Raw genomic sequence first — 17018 nt, 5'->3', positions numbered from 1 at the left:
CTGTTTATAGTCCACTGTGTGTAAGTCACTTCAGTTGTTTCCAACTCTTTGTGACCCTGTGGACTGTAGCCTGCCAGGCTCCTCTCTCCATGGGGATTCTCCAGGTAAGAATACTGGAGTGGGTTGCCATGCCCTCCTCCAGGGGCTCTTCCCAACCCAGGGATCTAACCAGTGTCTTTTACATCTCCTGCAATGACAGGTGGGTTCTTTACCCACTAAGCCACTTGGAAAGCCCTTATATTCCATTATGGACATATAAATGATTAAATACTAAATGTTTTTAAAAAAGCTCATGTCCATAATTAAATATAATTTTTGCTGAGGGGCATGAATCTATATACTTCTTTCTGAATAATACTGTAAGCTAATTTGACATGATCAATGCACATTAAAAAGTCCATAGTTTAGGGACTCCCCTGATGGCCCAATGGTTAAAACTCCCTGTTTCCACTACAGGGAGCACAGGTTCAATCCGTGCTCCAGGAACTAAGATTCTGCATGCCACATGGCAAGGCCAAAAAAAAAAAAAAAAAACCCTATAGAGTTTACATGTTTTAATTTATGTCAAGATAAAATTTATCAGTTAGCACTGCAAATGTTTCATTTATAGCCTTTCAGTGTAAATTTTCTGAAAGAAGAAAATTTACTTGTATATTTATTTATATGTTGTTTAGAAAGTAATTTTTCACTTTAAAGATAGCTGTCATTTTTAAAATCACATAATCTCTAAAAATCAATGACTCAGGATTGTGATTTCTTTTGTGCATAGTACTTCAGTTCAGTCGCTCAGTAGCTCCGACTCTTTGCGACCCCATGAATTGCAGGATGCCAGGCCTCGCTGTCCATCACCAACTACCGGAGTTCACTCATACTCACGTCCATTGAGTCAGTGATGCCATCCAGCCATCTCCATCCTCTGTCGTCCCCTTCTCCCTCTGCCCCCAATCCCTCCCAGCATCAGGGTCTTTTCCAATGAGTCAACTCTTCGCATGAGGTGGCCAAAGTATTGGAGTTTCAGCTTTAGCATCAGTCCTTCCAAAGAACACCCAGGACTGATCTCCTTTAGAATAGACTGGATGGATCTCCTTGCAGTCAAAGGGACTCTCAAGAGTCTTCTCCAACACCACAGTTCAAAAGCATCGATTCTTCATAGTGCTCAGTACATCATTAAGTACAAAATAAAATGAAGATGTCTTGGGAATCCTTAATAACTATTATCTATCAGATTTACATAGTAAAAAGAGAAAAACTGTACAAACATTTATGTGGAAGCAGAAAAACACTTTGAATATTTAACAAGTCATAAAAAGAATTCACAGCCAGCTTGGAATAAAAAGGACCTTCCTTAATCAGGTAAAGTTTAACTCATAACCTGTAACAAATATTATGCAAAATAGTGAAATGATGAGAGTCTTCCCTTTGAGATGGTGAATAAAATAAGAAGCCCTGCTATCACCCTTCTAAAAAGGATTGTATTTGATATTCTAGACATGTAAGAATAAAAGGAATAGAAGGCATACTTATAAGAAAGAAAAACAAAATCATCATTATTTGTGGGTAATTTGACTTTATTAAATTCCATCTAAGAGAATACATAAATAATCATAATTTAGCAATATTGCTGAATGCAAAAATCAACAGTCAAAAGTAAAGTGTATTCTATACAACAGGAAGAGCTGGTTAGAAATTATAACTTTAAAAATTTGATTATTTATAAGAGAAACAGAAATATAAACTATCTAAGAATTCAGTTCAGTTCAGTTCAGTTGCTTAGTCATGTCCGACTCTTTGTGACCCCATGGACTGCAGCACACCAGGCTCCTTGTCCATCACCAACTCCCAGAGTTTACTCAAACTCATGTCCATTGTGTCGGTGATGCCATCCAGCCATCTCATATTCTGTTGTCCCCTTCTCCTGCCTTCAATCTTTCTCAGCACCAGGGGCTTTTCAAATGAATCAGTTCTTCGCATCAGGTGGCCAAAGTATCGGAGTTTCAGCTTCAGCATCAGTCCTTCCAATGAATATTCAGGACTGATTTCCTTTAGGATGGACTGGTTGGATCTCCTTGCTGTCCAAGAGACTTTCAAGAGTTCTCCAACACCACGGTTCAAAAGCATCAGTTCTTCAGTGCTCAGCTTTCTTTAAAGTCCAACTCTCACATCCATACATGATTACTAGAAAAACCATAGCTTTAACTAGACATACCTTTGTTGACAAAGTTATGTCTCTACTTTTTAATATTCTATCTAGGTTGGTCATAACATTTCTTTTAAGGAGCAAGCGTCTTTTAATTTCATGGCTGTAGTCACCATCTGCAGTGATTTTGGAGCCCCCCAAAATGAAATCTCTCACTCTTTTCACTGTTTCCCCATCTATTTACCATGAAGTGATGGGACCAGATACCATGATCTTAATTTTCTGAATGTTGAGTTTTAAGCCAACTTTTTCACTCTCCTCTTTCACTTTCATAAAGAGGCTCTTTAGTTCTTCTTCAATTTCGACCATAAGGGTGGTATCATCTGCATATCTGAGGTTATTGAGATTTCTCCCAGTAAACTTGATTCCAGCTTGTGCTTCATCCAGCCCATCATTTCTCATGATGTGTTCTGCATATAAGTTAAACAAGCAGGGTGACAATATATAGCCTTGATGTACTCTTTTTCCTATTTGGAACCAGTCTGTTGTTCCATGTCCAGTTCTAACTGTTCCTTCTTGACCTGCATACAGATTTCTCAAGAGCCAGGTCAGGTGGTCTGGTATGTCCAACTCTTAAAGATCACAGTTTTCTGTGATCCACACAGTCAAAGGCTTTGGCATAGTCAATAAAGCAGAAATAGATGTTTTTCTGGAACTTTTGCTTTTTCAGTGATCCAGTGGATGTTGGCAATTTGATCTCTGGTTCCTCTGCCTTTTCTAAAACCATTTTGAACATCTGGAAGTTCATGGTTCCCGTACTGCTGAAGCCTGGCTTGAGAATTTTGAGCATTACTTTGCTAGCATGTGAGATGAGTGCAATTGTGCAGTAGTTTGAGCATTCTTTGACATTGCCTTTCTTAGGGATTGGAATGAAAACTGACCCTTTCCAGTCCTGTGGCCACTGCTGAGTTTTCCAAATTTGCTGACATAATGAGTGCAGCACTTTCAGAGCATCATCTTTTAGGATTTGAAGTAGTTCAACTGGAATTCCATCACCTCAACTAGCTTTGTTCACAGTGATGCTTCCTAAGGCCCTCTTGACTTTACATTCCAGGATGTCTGGCTCTAGTTGAGTGATGATACCATCGTGATTATCTGGGTCCTGAAGATCTTTTTTGTATAGTTCTTCTGTGCATTCTTCACACCTCTTCTTAATATCTTCTGCTTCTGTTAGGTCCATTCCATTTCTGTCCTTTATTATGCCCATCTTTGCATGAAATGTTCCCTCGGTATCTCTCATTTTCTTGAAGAGATCTCCAGTCTTTCCCATTCTATTGTTTTCATCTTTTTTTGTATTGATCACTGAGGAAGGCTTTCTTATCTCTCCTTGCTATTCTTTGGAACTCTGTATTCAAATAGGCATATTTTTCCTTTTCTCCTTTGTCTTTCACTTCTCTTCTTTTCTCAGCTATTCGTAAGGGCTCCTCAGACAGCCATTTTGCCTTTTTGCATTTCTTTTTCTTGGGGGGATTTTGATCCTAATGAAAATGTCCTTATACTTTTCTTATTAAAAATTATAAAATCTTATTGGCAGACATGTAAAAAAAAAACTTAAGCAAATGGAGGGTTATATATTAGTCCGGAGTAGAAAGGCTTCTCAAATTGATTAAAATATATAGACATACTATAAAAAACCCAACTAAGGTTTTTTGTAGAATTGACAAACCAATTCCAAAAATTTGTAGGAAAGAGAAACAGGCCCAAGCTGGAGCTAAGAAGTTCCTAGAAGAGGACAAGAATTGGGGTCAGTGTGAGGCAGGTATTTGTGCTATCAATTCTCAAGATTGAAAAAATAAACTTATAATAATACAGATAATATAATTTGTTCAAGTATATACAAATAGATCAGCTAAACAGAATAGTTAATCCAAGATGAAACCCACGCATACACGGAAACTTGATCTATGGCAGAACTAGTTTTGTGGAAATATCATTCAATGAAGTGAAGTGAAATGAAAGTCCGACTCTTTGGGACCCCATGGACTATACAGTCCATGGAATTCTCCAGGCCGAATACTGGAGTGGGTAGCCTTTCCCTTCTCCAGGGAATCTTCCTAACCCAGGGATCGAACCCAGGTCTCCCACATTGCAGGTGGATTCTTTACCAGCTGAGTCAGAAGGGAAGCCCCAGATCATTCAATAAATGAATCTAAAAAATTAATTATTCATACACAAAAAATAAAGTTGTAGTTTTATCTTGAAGCATATATAAAACCTAATTCCAAGTGGATTAAAGATTTAATTGTAGAAAGCAAAACTATACAGAATTTAGTGAAACCTTACAGATTATTATGAAACCAAGAAATAAAATGGGTTAAAATGCTAATTTAATACAGAAGAAAAATTCCTCAAGAATAAATGAAAACATGCTCCACAGTAATCAAGGAAATGCAGATAAAAGAACAATGATGTGATTTCACACCTACTAGATTGAAAATAATTTAAAAGTCAGATATTAAGTGTTGTAAAATATAACACAATGGGAACGTCATCCACTGCCAGTATAGATGTAAATTTGGACAATCTTTTAAAAATCATTTAGAGGCTTCCCAGGTGGCACAGTGGTAAAGTATCTGCCTGCTAATGCAGGAGACACAAGAGATGTGGGTTCGATCCCTGAATCAGGAAGATTCCCTAGAGTGGGAAATAGCAACTCACTCCGGTATTCTTGTCTGAAAAATCCCATGGACAGAGAAGCCTAGCGGGCTACAGTCTATGGAGTCGCAAAGATTCAGACACGACTGAGCAACTGAACACACACACACAGGCATGACCTAGTAAAGTGGAACAAATGTATATCCTACGTTTAGGTAATTTTACTTTTAGGTCTATTCCCTAGAAAAACGTTATTTATGTACATTAGATTGGTACTTTCCAAATTATTATTTCCAAATAATGTACATACAAATGACTGCAGGATCTTGTCAAAATGCAGATTATGATCCATAAGGTTTGAAACGAAGCTGAGATTCTTTATTTCTAACAAGTTCCCAGATGACACCAGTGCTGCTAGTCCTTGGACCACCTTTTGAGGAACAAGGCACTATCTTGCAAATAAATGCATCAGCAGGAGAATAAGCAAAAATAGTTATATAATGAAGTACCATCAGGCAGGAACAATGTAAGAACTAAAGATTCTTGTTTAAAGATGGATGAGTGTCAAAATCTGTGATGTTTAGAGGAAGAAGCAAGTCACAGATGAATGCTTATAATATGATTCAATTTAAATAACATTCAAAAACAAAACTAAACAATTTATTACCATTATATATTGTTGGTAAACTATAAAAAGCAAAGAATCTATTATAAAGTTTTCAGGATAGCAGTTAACTCTTGAGGGATAGAATGTGATCAGTAGGGGCATAAGTAAGAAAGTGAAAGTCACTGAGTCGTGTCTGACTCTTTGCAACCCAATGGACTGTATGTAGCCCACCAGGCTCCCTCTGTCCATGGAATTTTCCAGGCAAGAATACTGGAGTGGGTTGCCATTCTCTTCTCCAGGGGATCTTCCAGTCCCAGGGATTGAACCTGGATCTCTTGAATTGCAGGCCAACTCTATACTCTCTGAGCCGCCAGAGAAGCCTAAGCAGATTCTATCATGCTGGGAATGTTCTATTTGTTCACTTGCGTGATAGATACATGGGTATTAGTCACTGATGATCCCTATGATCTCCTCTTAGGGGAAAGAGAAAGTAGCCTTTTGGTTACAGAGGCAGGATCTATTCTCCAATGAAGTGTTACCATGGATTTTTATCCCCAAATTTTCCCTTTTCTGTTTCTAAGTTGGTTCAAAACCGACAGAGGGAAAGCTGGTGACTGGCATGTCTGAAATTTCCAACAAGGACAGAAGCCTGCCAGTTTCATTAGTAGCAGAGACTTAATTCTTGTTTCTTGGTAAGACTCCGGGAGAGTGGCCATAAATTAGAGAAGAATGGGTAAATGTGTCCTGTTGGTGGGGCTTGCTGAAATCTAGTGATCAGATCTTTCAGTTCAAAGATTATACATAAACTGCAGGACCATCTGACATTAAGGGACATGTGAACCAGAATAATCAAACTATCAGCCAAAACCATGCTTTGCCAAAGACATAAATATTCTGATAGGTTAGGTTTAGGTCATATGCCAATACTCAATATTCTCAGTGGTCAATGAAATATGAGGTTGTGAAGGTGCTGTGCTGTGCTTAGTCACTCAGTCTTGTCTGAATCTTTGAGACCCCATGGACTGTAGTCCGCCAGGCTCTTCTGTCCATGGGGATTCTCCAGGCAAGAATACTGGAGTGGGTTGCCATTTCCTTCTCCAATGCATGAAAGTGAAAAGTGAAAGTGAAGTTGCCTAGTCGTGTCCAACTCTCCGTGACCCCATGGACTGCAGCCTACAAGGCTCCTCCAGGGGACCTTCCCAACCCAGGGATCAAACCCAGTCTTCCATATGGCAGGTGGATTCTTTACCGACGAAGCCACCAGGGAACCCCAAGAAAATGGAGTGGGAGCCTCTCCCTTCTCCAGGGGATCTTTCCAACCCAGGAATCAAACTAGGGTCTCCTGCATTGCAGGTGGATTCTTCACCAGCTGAGCTACAGGAAAGCCTGGTTGTAAAGGTAGTACCACATAAATAAAATGAAATTAATAATTTCACCACAAAATGCTGCTGCTGCTGCTAAGTCACTTCAGCCATGTCCGACCCTGTGCGACCCCATAGACGGCAGCCTACCAGGCTCCCCCATCCCTGGGATTCTCCAGGCAAGAACACTGGAATGGGTCGCCATTTCCTTCTCCAATGCATGAAACTGAAAAGTGAAAGTGAAGTTGCCCAGTCGTGTCCAACTCTTCGTGACCCCATGGACTGCAGCCTACCAGGCTCCTCCGCCCATGGGATTTTCCAGGCAAGAGTCCTGGAGTGGGGTGCCATTGCCTTCTCCATCACTACAAAATAGAGGAGGGATATTTCCCTCAAAGAAAGTGATATTAAGCAGATAAGAAGAATTAAGTACATTACAGTCATCTGGAAAGCAGGGACCATATAAGACAGTTCCTCATACCCTATCCAATACTTAGGATATGCTTTAACTATGATACTAAAAAAAAAACAAACTCTGATTCATTGATACATTTTAGTTATTGAATGATTTTATAATGCAATTAATTATTTTTTCTTGTACCAGTTTTTCTTTCTTAGTTATATCATTCATCATCATGTTAAAAAGGGTTTGAAGAGCTATGTGAGAAACTAAGAGACTCCTTTTGGAATATAATATGTATAGCAGAAACAAAAGAGGCCTGTAATCTGAAAAACCAGAGCCAATTTCCAATGCTATCTTTTAGTAGCTACATATATTTTTCCAAATTATTTAACCTACCCAAGCTTACACTTCCCCATTTATAATAAAGATTGTAATGCTGACATTTAACTGGTTATTATGAAAATTGACAAAGCTGATTTACATGAAGTATGACCAAGTAGAAGTAGTATATGTTCAGATAGTGGTTGCTATTGTTATTTTTTGGAGAAGGAAGTGGCAATCCACTCCAGTATTCTTGCCTAGAAAATTCCATAAACAGAGGAGCCTGGTGGGCTACAGTCCATGGGGTCTCAAAGAGTCAGATATGACAGCTTACACATACACACATTGTTATTTTTACTGTTTATTCTTCAATATTAGTTGGGTAGTACATTTGAAGAGAAGGCAATGGCACCCCACTCCAGTACTCTTGCCTGGAAAATCCCATGGACGGAGGAGCCTAGTAGGCTGCAGTCCATGGGGTCGCTAAGAGTTGGACATGACTGAGCAACTTCACTTTCACTTTTCACTTTCATGCATTGGAGAAGGAAATGGCGACCCACTCCAGTGTTCTTGCCTGGAGAATCCCAGGGACAGTGGAGCCTGATGGGCTGCTGTCTATGGGGTCGCACAGAGTTGGACACGACTGAAGCGACTTAGCAGCAGCAGCAGCAGCAGCAGCAGCAGTACATTTGAGGATAACTTAAAGTGAAAGTGAAGTCGCTCAGTCATGTCTGACTCTTTGCGACCCCATGGACTGTAGCCCACCAGGTTCCTCTGTCCACGGGATTTTCCAGGGAAGAGTACTAGAGTGGGTTGCCATTTCCTTCACCAAGGTATCTTCCCGACCCAGGTATTGAACCTGGGTCTCCTGCATTGCAGGCAGATGCTTTACCATCTGAGCCACCAGGGAAGTTCAGAGGATAACTTAATTGGTAAATAAAAACTTATATGGAAACTATAATGTAGATAATTCATTTGTAGTTAATTAAAGCTAAGCCTTTGACTGTGTGGATCACAACAAACTGTGCAAAATTCTTAAAGAGATGGACATATCAGACCACCTGACCTGCCTCCTGAGAAATCTGTATATAGGTCAAGAAACAATAGTTAGAATCAGACATGGAACAACAGACTGGTTCCAAATCGGGAAAGGAGTACATCAAGGCTGTATATTGTCACCCTGCTTATTTAACTTATATGCAGAGTACATCATGAGAAATGCTCATCTGGATGAAGGCTGGAATCAAGATTGCCGGGAGAAATATCAATAACCTCAGATATGCAGATGACACCACCCTTATGGCAGAAAACGAAGAATAACTAAAGAGCCTCTTGATGAAAGTGAAAGAGGAGAGTGAAAAAGTTGGCTTAAAGCTCAACATTCAAGAAACTAAGATCATGGCATCCAGTCCCATCACTTCATGGCAAATAGATGGGGAAACAATGGAAACAGTGAGAGACTTCATTTTGGGGGGCTCCAAATCACTTCAGATGGTAACTGCCTCCATGAAATTAAAAGATCCTTGCTCCTTGGAAGAAAAGCTATGACCAACCTAGAGAGCATATTATAAAGCAGAGACATTACTTTACTGACAAAGGTCTGTCTAGTCAAAGCTATGGTTTTTCCAGTAGTCATGTATGGATGTGAGAGTGAAGTTGCTCAGTCGTGTCCAACTCTTTGTGAGCCCATGCACTGTAGCCTACCAGGCTCTTCCATCCATGGGATTTTCCAGACAAGGGTACTGGAGTGGATTGCTATTTCCTTCTGCAGGGAATCTTCCCAACCCAGGGATTGAACCTGGGTCTCCCGCATTGTAGGCAAATGCTCTACCATCTGAGTGACAAGCTTCCTATGGATGTGAGAGTTGGACTATAAAGCTGAGCACTGAAGAATTTATGTTTTTGAACTGTGGTGCTGGAGAAGACTCTTGAGAGTCCCTTGGACAGCAAGGAGATCCAACCAGTCCATCCTAAATGAAATCAGTCCTAAATATTCATTGGAAGGACTGATGCTGAAGCTGAAGCTCCAATAATTTAGCCACCTGATGCAAACAACTGATTCATTTGAAAAGACTCTGATGCTGAGAAAGATTGAAGGCAGGAGGAGAAGGGGATGACAGAGGATGAGCTGGTTGGATGGCATCACCAACTCAATGGACCTGACTTTGAGCAAGCTCTGGGAGTTGGTGATGGACAGGGAAGCCTGATGTGCTGCAGCTCATGGGGTCACAAAGAGTCAGACATGACTGAGCGACTGAACTGAAAGCTAAATACTCTTAAAATGCATTAATTACCTTTCTTTTGCATTACTTACATAGCCTTATAATACCATAGAAAGCAAATATGAGATCTGTCCACATATAAATAGCGTTCTTCCTCTAAATCCTAAAAAAAAAGAAAAGAAACTATGATAAATTTAGATGACTGTTTCTATTATATTTGTTTTTGTGAAATTATATATATATTGTGTATACATACACACACACACACACACATATATATATATTTGCCCTAGTACCTGCTAATATTTGGTCTTTAACCCTTGTTCCTGACACTTGCTCCTAACACTTTTGTAATTCTGAGTAATAGGAATGTCTCACACAGAGCTCCTAAATTCCTTTTGTTCTAATGATGTAAACTCTTGGTGGGCTCCTGGTTGGGAACTGATCACTAGAAAGACCAATCCACAATCAACAGCTTGGAACGTTCAGTTCAGCCTCCCATTCTATGGAGAGGGGAGAAGGGGTAGAAAATGAGCTAATAATCAATCATGCCTACTTGATGAAATCTCTACAAAAATCTCTAAAATTTGAGAGTCAGAGAGCTTCTAGGTTGATGCCAGTAGGTGATGTACCCAACTCCACAGTGACAAAAGTTCCTGCACTCAGAACCCTTCTGAACCTTGCCCTGTATACTTCTTGACCTGGCTGTTCATCTGGATCTTTTTACAATATCCTTCATTTTAACTGGTAAATGTGTTTCCCTGAATTCTGCAAGCTGTTTAGCAAATTATCAAAACTAAGGAAAAGGTTATGGGAACCTGAATTTACCACCCGTCATCATCAGTCAGTCAGAAGTGTAGGTGACAACCAGTGACTTGCAATTAGCATCTGAAGTGAGGGGAGTCTTGTGGAACTGGGCCCTTAACTTGTAGGATGTGACATTAACTCTAGGTAGATGGTTCCAGAACTTTAAATGGTAAGACACTCAGCTGGTATAGGAGAATTGGTCCATGTTGAACCCCTCCTTGCTATGATCTGGTCACAGAATTGTTCTCTGTGAATATACAAAGGAAAACAGTGAGTTTTCCTAGGCAGTCTTCCTCAATGAAATACAATTTAATTAATTTTCTCTTTAATGGTTCTCAACCAGAGATGAATTTGCTTGCAAGGAGATGTCTGACAATGCCTGGAGATATTTTAGGTTGTTATAACTGAGGACTGTTGAATATATTAAGTCAGTGTGTGTGTGTGTGTGTGTGTGTGTGTGTGTGTGTGTGTGTGTTAGTCATTCATTTGTGTCCAACTCTTTGCAACTGTAGCCTGTCAGGCTGCTCTGTCCATGGAATTCTCCAGCCAAGACTACTGGAGTGGGTTGCCATTCCCTTCTCCAGGAGATCTTCCCCACCCAGGGATCGAATCTGGTCTCCTGCATTGCAGGCAGATTCTTTACCATCTGAGTCACCAGGGAAGCCCCATTAAGTCACATGTACATCCTTAAAGAGTATAAGGCCTGATAACACTATATATAAATGACAAAGATATTCATATATATATATATATATGTATTTGTGTGTGCATACTTTTTACATGTATTACACATTTATGTAGACTTCCAAAACATAACAAAAGGGAAAGAAATCCTTTACTTCTTTAGGAATTGTGTCATGAAACTGGCAAGCACTCAACTCAAAAAGCCAAATTCAAGTATTTTTCAATCTATATGGATTGAAAAATGAATTACTATATTCATCTGGCCTCTCCCACATCACCCTACCTGTTCCCTGAAAATAAAGATTATTAAGTAAAAACAAAGCAATAGAACTCAGGGAAATTATTAACTTATGAAAAAAAAAAGTAAAAAGAAGGTACAAGTCCCAAAGTAAAGGCAAGATTTGTCACACGAAGTCTCTACACAGCAATGACTTTAGATACACTTGTGTGGGAACTTCAACTATTAGTACTTTGTTACTAATTAGTACAGTGTCAATGCTTAAAATTTATGATTATTATTATTGTAAACTAGAGAGGATTCAGCAACACTCATTTATTTGCATCCACACAGCTTTCTTGAATTGAAGAAAATGTAGTGGAATACAAATAAACCTGCTAGAAATGGCTCTTACTTCTGAGTATTGTCATAGGAGTATACGATATTAGTCCCACTTAGCTGGGAATACTATTATCATTATGATAGTTAACTGAGGCTTTAATATATTTACTAATAAAAAAGCTAATGTAAAAATCACATATGATAGTCCCCTCTTATCTGTGGGATATGTATTCTAAGACCCCCAGAGGATGACTGAAATTGTAGATAGTACCAATCCAACCCTATATATACTGCTTTTTCTGTACATACATACCTAATTTAAAGTTTGATTTGTAAAGTAAGCCCAGCAAAATATTGATTATAATTAATAATAAAATAACTACTTCAATATGATCTTTCTTCTTTTCTCATTAAGTCAAAAACTTTCACCTTTTCACTTAAAGGAAGTACTTTATGGCTTCTCTTCGGCATATCTGAATTGCCAGCATAACTATTCTTGTACTTTGGGGTCATTATTAAGTAAAATTAGGGTTACTTAAACACAAGGAGTACAATATTGCAATTAATAGGTGTGATAACTGGGAAAGCTATTAAGTAACTAATGGGTAGGACATGCTGGACAAAGAAATGATCCATATCTCAGAGAGATGGAGTGGGGCCACAAGATAATTCATCCTGCCACTCAGAATAACTTCATTTTAAAGCTTGTGAATTGTCTATTTCTGGAATTTCTCATATAAATATTTCAGACTATAGGTGACCATGGCTAACTGAGAGCACAGAAGGTATAATCACAGATAAGCAGGGGACCACTGTATTAGTTCATAACTTAACAATTTGCTACGAGATATTTCTAAAAATTAATGATATACTGATAATAATTTTTAAATACTTCATTTATAATTACAACTTTACCATTTAAAATGGGTTAAATTAAGTCAAAAACCTCAAAAAAAGGCAAAATAAAATGTAACAGGGATGATTATTCAAGATTTACTAATTTATCATTTAAATCAACTTACTGGGCCTGAAACAATTGGTTTTATAGCATAAATACCAGGAGAAGAACATCGCAGTTCTGTCTTGGGTAATCTAGCATTTTAAAAAAAACGAGAAAGGAGAAATAAGTATAGATGCATACAAGATTCCCCTACAACTTCTTAAGCCTAAAAACTTCCATTGTATGCTAATAAGAAAAATAAAAAATATAGCAACATTTTACTTCTATTTTCAAAGTGACTTTTGTCTTTCTTTTCACATCTATTTAATGAAAAGAAATTTACATTAAATCACAGCCTTTAATCTAAATGTCCATACTATATGAATGCTTTTTTACACATACATTGATTTCACAGCAAAAAATCTTACCTTTTATTTTTTATAGAACAAGCTGCTGGAGCACTCCACTCAGAAAATAATGTTCCTTCATACTCTAACTTAATCTGAAAAAAAGGTAAAATAGCTCAAACAAAAAATCTGCTCCAAAATTTTGTATCTCAAATTTTAGATGTAGAGTTCAATTTTTCTGAGTCTCTTATTGTTTAAAAAAGAATAACTAAAATTAAATTCCTTTTAAATTGTACAAGTATTATGACAAAGGAAAAGTAACTTCTTTATGCCACTTCAATAGTCTCCCCCAAACTGTAATATTTTTATTTTATTTTACTTCAAAAATAATCTGTTAAGTGTCTAGAAGGTGTTTAGTATCTTAATTTTCTTCAATTACAGTTTCTTTATTTCCTTACTTCTGCTTTTTTTTCCTGCTTCTACATTCTTTCATTTATAAGTTCTTTCTTCCTGGAAGTATACCACACACTTCCTAACATCATCAGTCTTAGTCTCAACACTGGTCCTCCTCTTCAGCCAGATCTGGAGCCCAATTTCACCTTCTAATATTGTTACAGAAAAATTATGTACATATGTATACATCATTATGTAGATATATATATACATAAATACTGCTTCATTGTTTTTACTTCTAAAATGGGAATTATAATACCAGCTATCTCATAGATTTGATGTTATAGGATTAATGACAGTGTATAAGAAGAAAAATGAAGTTCACCAGAAAATTGGACACAACCCTAAAGTATATAAAGCAAAATTAGATAGAGTTACTAGAAGATATTTTAAGTCATATATATAGTGGACTTTTAACACATATAGATTAAAGCCATAGATTAAACTTGAAAAAAAAGATAATTATAGTTGACCCTTGAACAATTCGGGAGTTAGGGGCACTGATACTCCACACAGGGAAATCTGCCTATAATTTATAGTTAGGCTTGTATATATGCAGTTCTTCAGTACCTATGATTCTACATCCACAGGTTTAATCAACTTTGGATTGTGCAGTACTTCAGTACTTACTATTGAAAAAAATCTTTATATAAGTGGGCCAGTAGAGCTCAAACCTGTATTGTTCAAGGGTCAATCTGTGTGTGTGTGTGTGTGTGCACGCACACACACACAAATGCATGTGTGGGTATTTCTAAAATTGACCAATAAAAAATACATTCTTTTCTCACATAGATCATTTACCAAAACTGACCACATTTACAAAGGAAGTGCTAGCCAGTCTCAAAGTATTATTATCATACATACTACACCTTTGATACTAGTGAAATAAAATTATAATTTCTTATAAAGTGAATCAGAAAAATATCTTAGGATATTTGTAATCTTTAAAAAAAACTGTATTCTGAATTATTCATGGAATAAGTAGAAATCACAATGAAAATTACACAATGTTTATGAAAAAATAAAAGCATTGATGTTATGAAAACTTGAAGCATGTAAGTAGGTCCTAATGAAAATGAATACCCTTAAAAGAAATAAGGTAGTTTGAAAGTGAATAAAAGGTAGTGAATAAAAGAAATAAGGTAGTTTGAACCTATGAGAGAACCCCCAAAAGTAAAAGGAAAGATATAAGAGAGAAGAAAAATGGGAATTTACAAAAGAAAATAAATTAGGATGGGTTACTGGTGAAGTAATGTTTCCATTTACTCAAATTTCTTATAAACACAGAAAGAACAATTAGTATAGCAGCAAAAATAAAAAAAAACTGGACAGCATCAACAATAGAATTCAGTGACAAGGTATCCCTCAAAACCCCAAAATAAAATTGGGATGGAACAAACCAGCTAAAACTAGCAGATTCGTGTGATATCAGCCTAAGAAAGCAACTACGGTAGACCTTAGAAAAAAACACCTAAATCATTACAGGTATTCCGTAGACACTGTAGGGGACAATTTGAGGATATAAAACCAGAGGGATTTTTATATTTTTCAGTTTCTACATAAGTCTCTGATAATGTCTGAAAGGGCAAGAGGAGGTGGGACCCATGAACTCCAAAATCAATGAGCCAAAGACCTTTTCTAGAATAAAGATCCATAATCAAAATACAAGGAAAAAAATACCAACTGAGCTGGAAAGGGACAATAAGAACAAAGGAAAGGGAAACAACAGATAAACGAGTGGGGGAAACAGAATCTGGGAAGCTCAGAAGGTATTAGCTTTATTTCTGGACACTCTATGGAACAACATAAGCGGTAACTCTAAAGCCATGAGGTTAGAAAAGTTATTTTGACCCACCACTTCTTCCTTAAAGAGCAGGAAAACTAATTTCATGCTTTAGAAAACTGAGCAACAGAAAGAGGATCATGCTCAAATCACACACAATTATAATAAGAAAAAGAAGAGAATAAAAAGCAGAAAAACACCTCTATAAGATCACACTCAGTAAATACTTTTTTTTTTTTTTTGTTTGGTCACACCACGTGGCTTGCAGGATCTTAGTTCCCTAACCAGGGATCAAACTTGTACCCCCTGTAGTGGAAGTGTGAAGTCCTAACCACTGGGATCTCCAGGGAATTCCCCTCAATAAATAAATTAAAACTACCACAGGTCCCTGGTGGCTCAGATGGTAAAGCGTCTGCCTGCAATGCGGGAGACCTGGGTTTGATCCCTGGTCAGGAAGATCCTCTGGAGAAGGAAAGGGCAACCCACTCCAGTACTCTTGCCTGGAAAATCCCATGGACAGAGGAGCCTGGTAGGCTACAGTCCATGGGGTCACAAAGAGTCGGACATGACTGAGCAACTTCACTTTCCCTTTCATAATTTAAGGGTTAGTTTTATGTGTTGATTTGGCTAGATTGTAGTAACTAGTTATTTAATCAAATGCTTAAAGGTTTTTATATGAAGGTATTTTATAGATGTGGTTTACATCTACAATCGGTTGACTTTAAATAAAAGAGAATACTTTGATGATGTGAGTGAGGCCCCTTTTGATCAGTTGGAAGCCTTCAGAGCAAAAACGAAGGTTTCCTAGAGAAGAAATTCTGCTACAAGACTACAACATCAGTCTCTTGCCTGAATTTCCACTCTCTGGCTTGGCCTAAAGATTTCAGATTTGTCAGTTCCCACAATCACATGAGCCAATTTCTTAACATAAATCTAATATCAATATGTATAAATTCTATTGGTTCTGTTCCTCTGGAGAGTTATGACTGATATGCCCATTTCAAAATGAGGCAAAATAAATAAAAGATGATAGAAATTATGAAAGAAAAATATAAATCAGAATTTAAAACTCATAAGCTAAACTCAGGAAAAAGTACAAATAAAAAATCAATTTAGAAAAAAACTAAATTAGCACAACTGTGAATAAATCTCAGAGAAGGCGATGGCAACTCCACTCCAGTACTCTTGCCTGGAAAATCCCATGGACAGAGGCTGCCATCTATGGGGTCGTGAAGAGTCGGACACGACTGAGCGACTTCCCTTTCACTTTTCACTTTCATGCTTTGGAGAAGGAAATGGCAACCCACTCCAGTGTTCTTGCCTGGAGAATCCCAAGGACGGGGGAGCCTGGTGGGCTGCCATCTATGGGGTCGCACAGAGTCGGACACGACTGATGAGACTTAGCAGCAGCGGAATAAACCTAATAAATAAGGTTTTGAGAAAATAGAAGCCTTTTAAAAAATAAAGAGATAAAAAGTGACTCAAGAATAAGTGACAAATATTAGAGACAGGCAAAGAAAATCCAATATATACATACTTGGGAAGAAGAAAACCTAAGCGATTGAGACAGAAAAATAGCATTAACAATAACTCAAGAATAATATATGAAGAAAAATAACTTGAAACAATGTACTGAAAGGGCAAAACTCATACCTATGAAAAGCAATTAAGAATGATTTTTTTTAAAAAGACCAACCTAGGACCTATATTAATAAAAAGCATTGAAGTTGATAAGAAACCTT

General features: G+C 37.6%; 1 protein-coding gene across 1 annotated transcript in view; it reads right to left on the bottom strand.

Annotated features, from left to right (window-relative positions):
• CATSPERE (catsper channel auxiliary subunit epsilon) overlaps nt 1-17018 on the bottom strand; it is a 146338-nt gene that overhangs the window by 108000 nt on the left and 21320 nt on the right. The window contains exons 3-5 of the mRNA XM_040263604.1: nt 13122-13195; nt 12776-12845; nt 9796-9866 (exon numbers count right to left, since the gene is read on the bottom strand). Of these exons, the coding sequence (XP_040119538.1) occupies nt 9796-9866; nt 12776-12845; nt 13122-13195 (215 nt within the window). The remainder of the gene's footprint in view (nt 1-9795; nt 9867-12775; nt 12846-13121; nt 13196-17018) is intronic.

Source organism: Oryx dammah, unplaced genomic scaffold, assembly GCF_014754425.2.
Source record: "Oryx dammah isolate SB20612 unplaced genomic scaffold, SCBI_Odam_1.1 HiC_scaffold_21, whole genome shotgun sequence".
NCBI lineage: Eukaryota > Metazoa > Chordata > Mammalia > Artiodactyla > Bovidae > Oryx > Oryx dammah.
The sequence above is the reverse complement of the archived record's forward strand: the minus strand, read 5'-3'. Positions and strand labels throughout refer to the sequence as shown.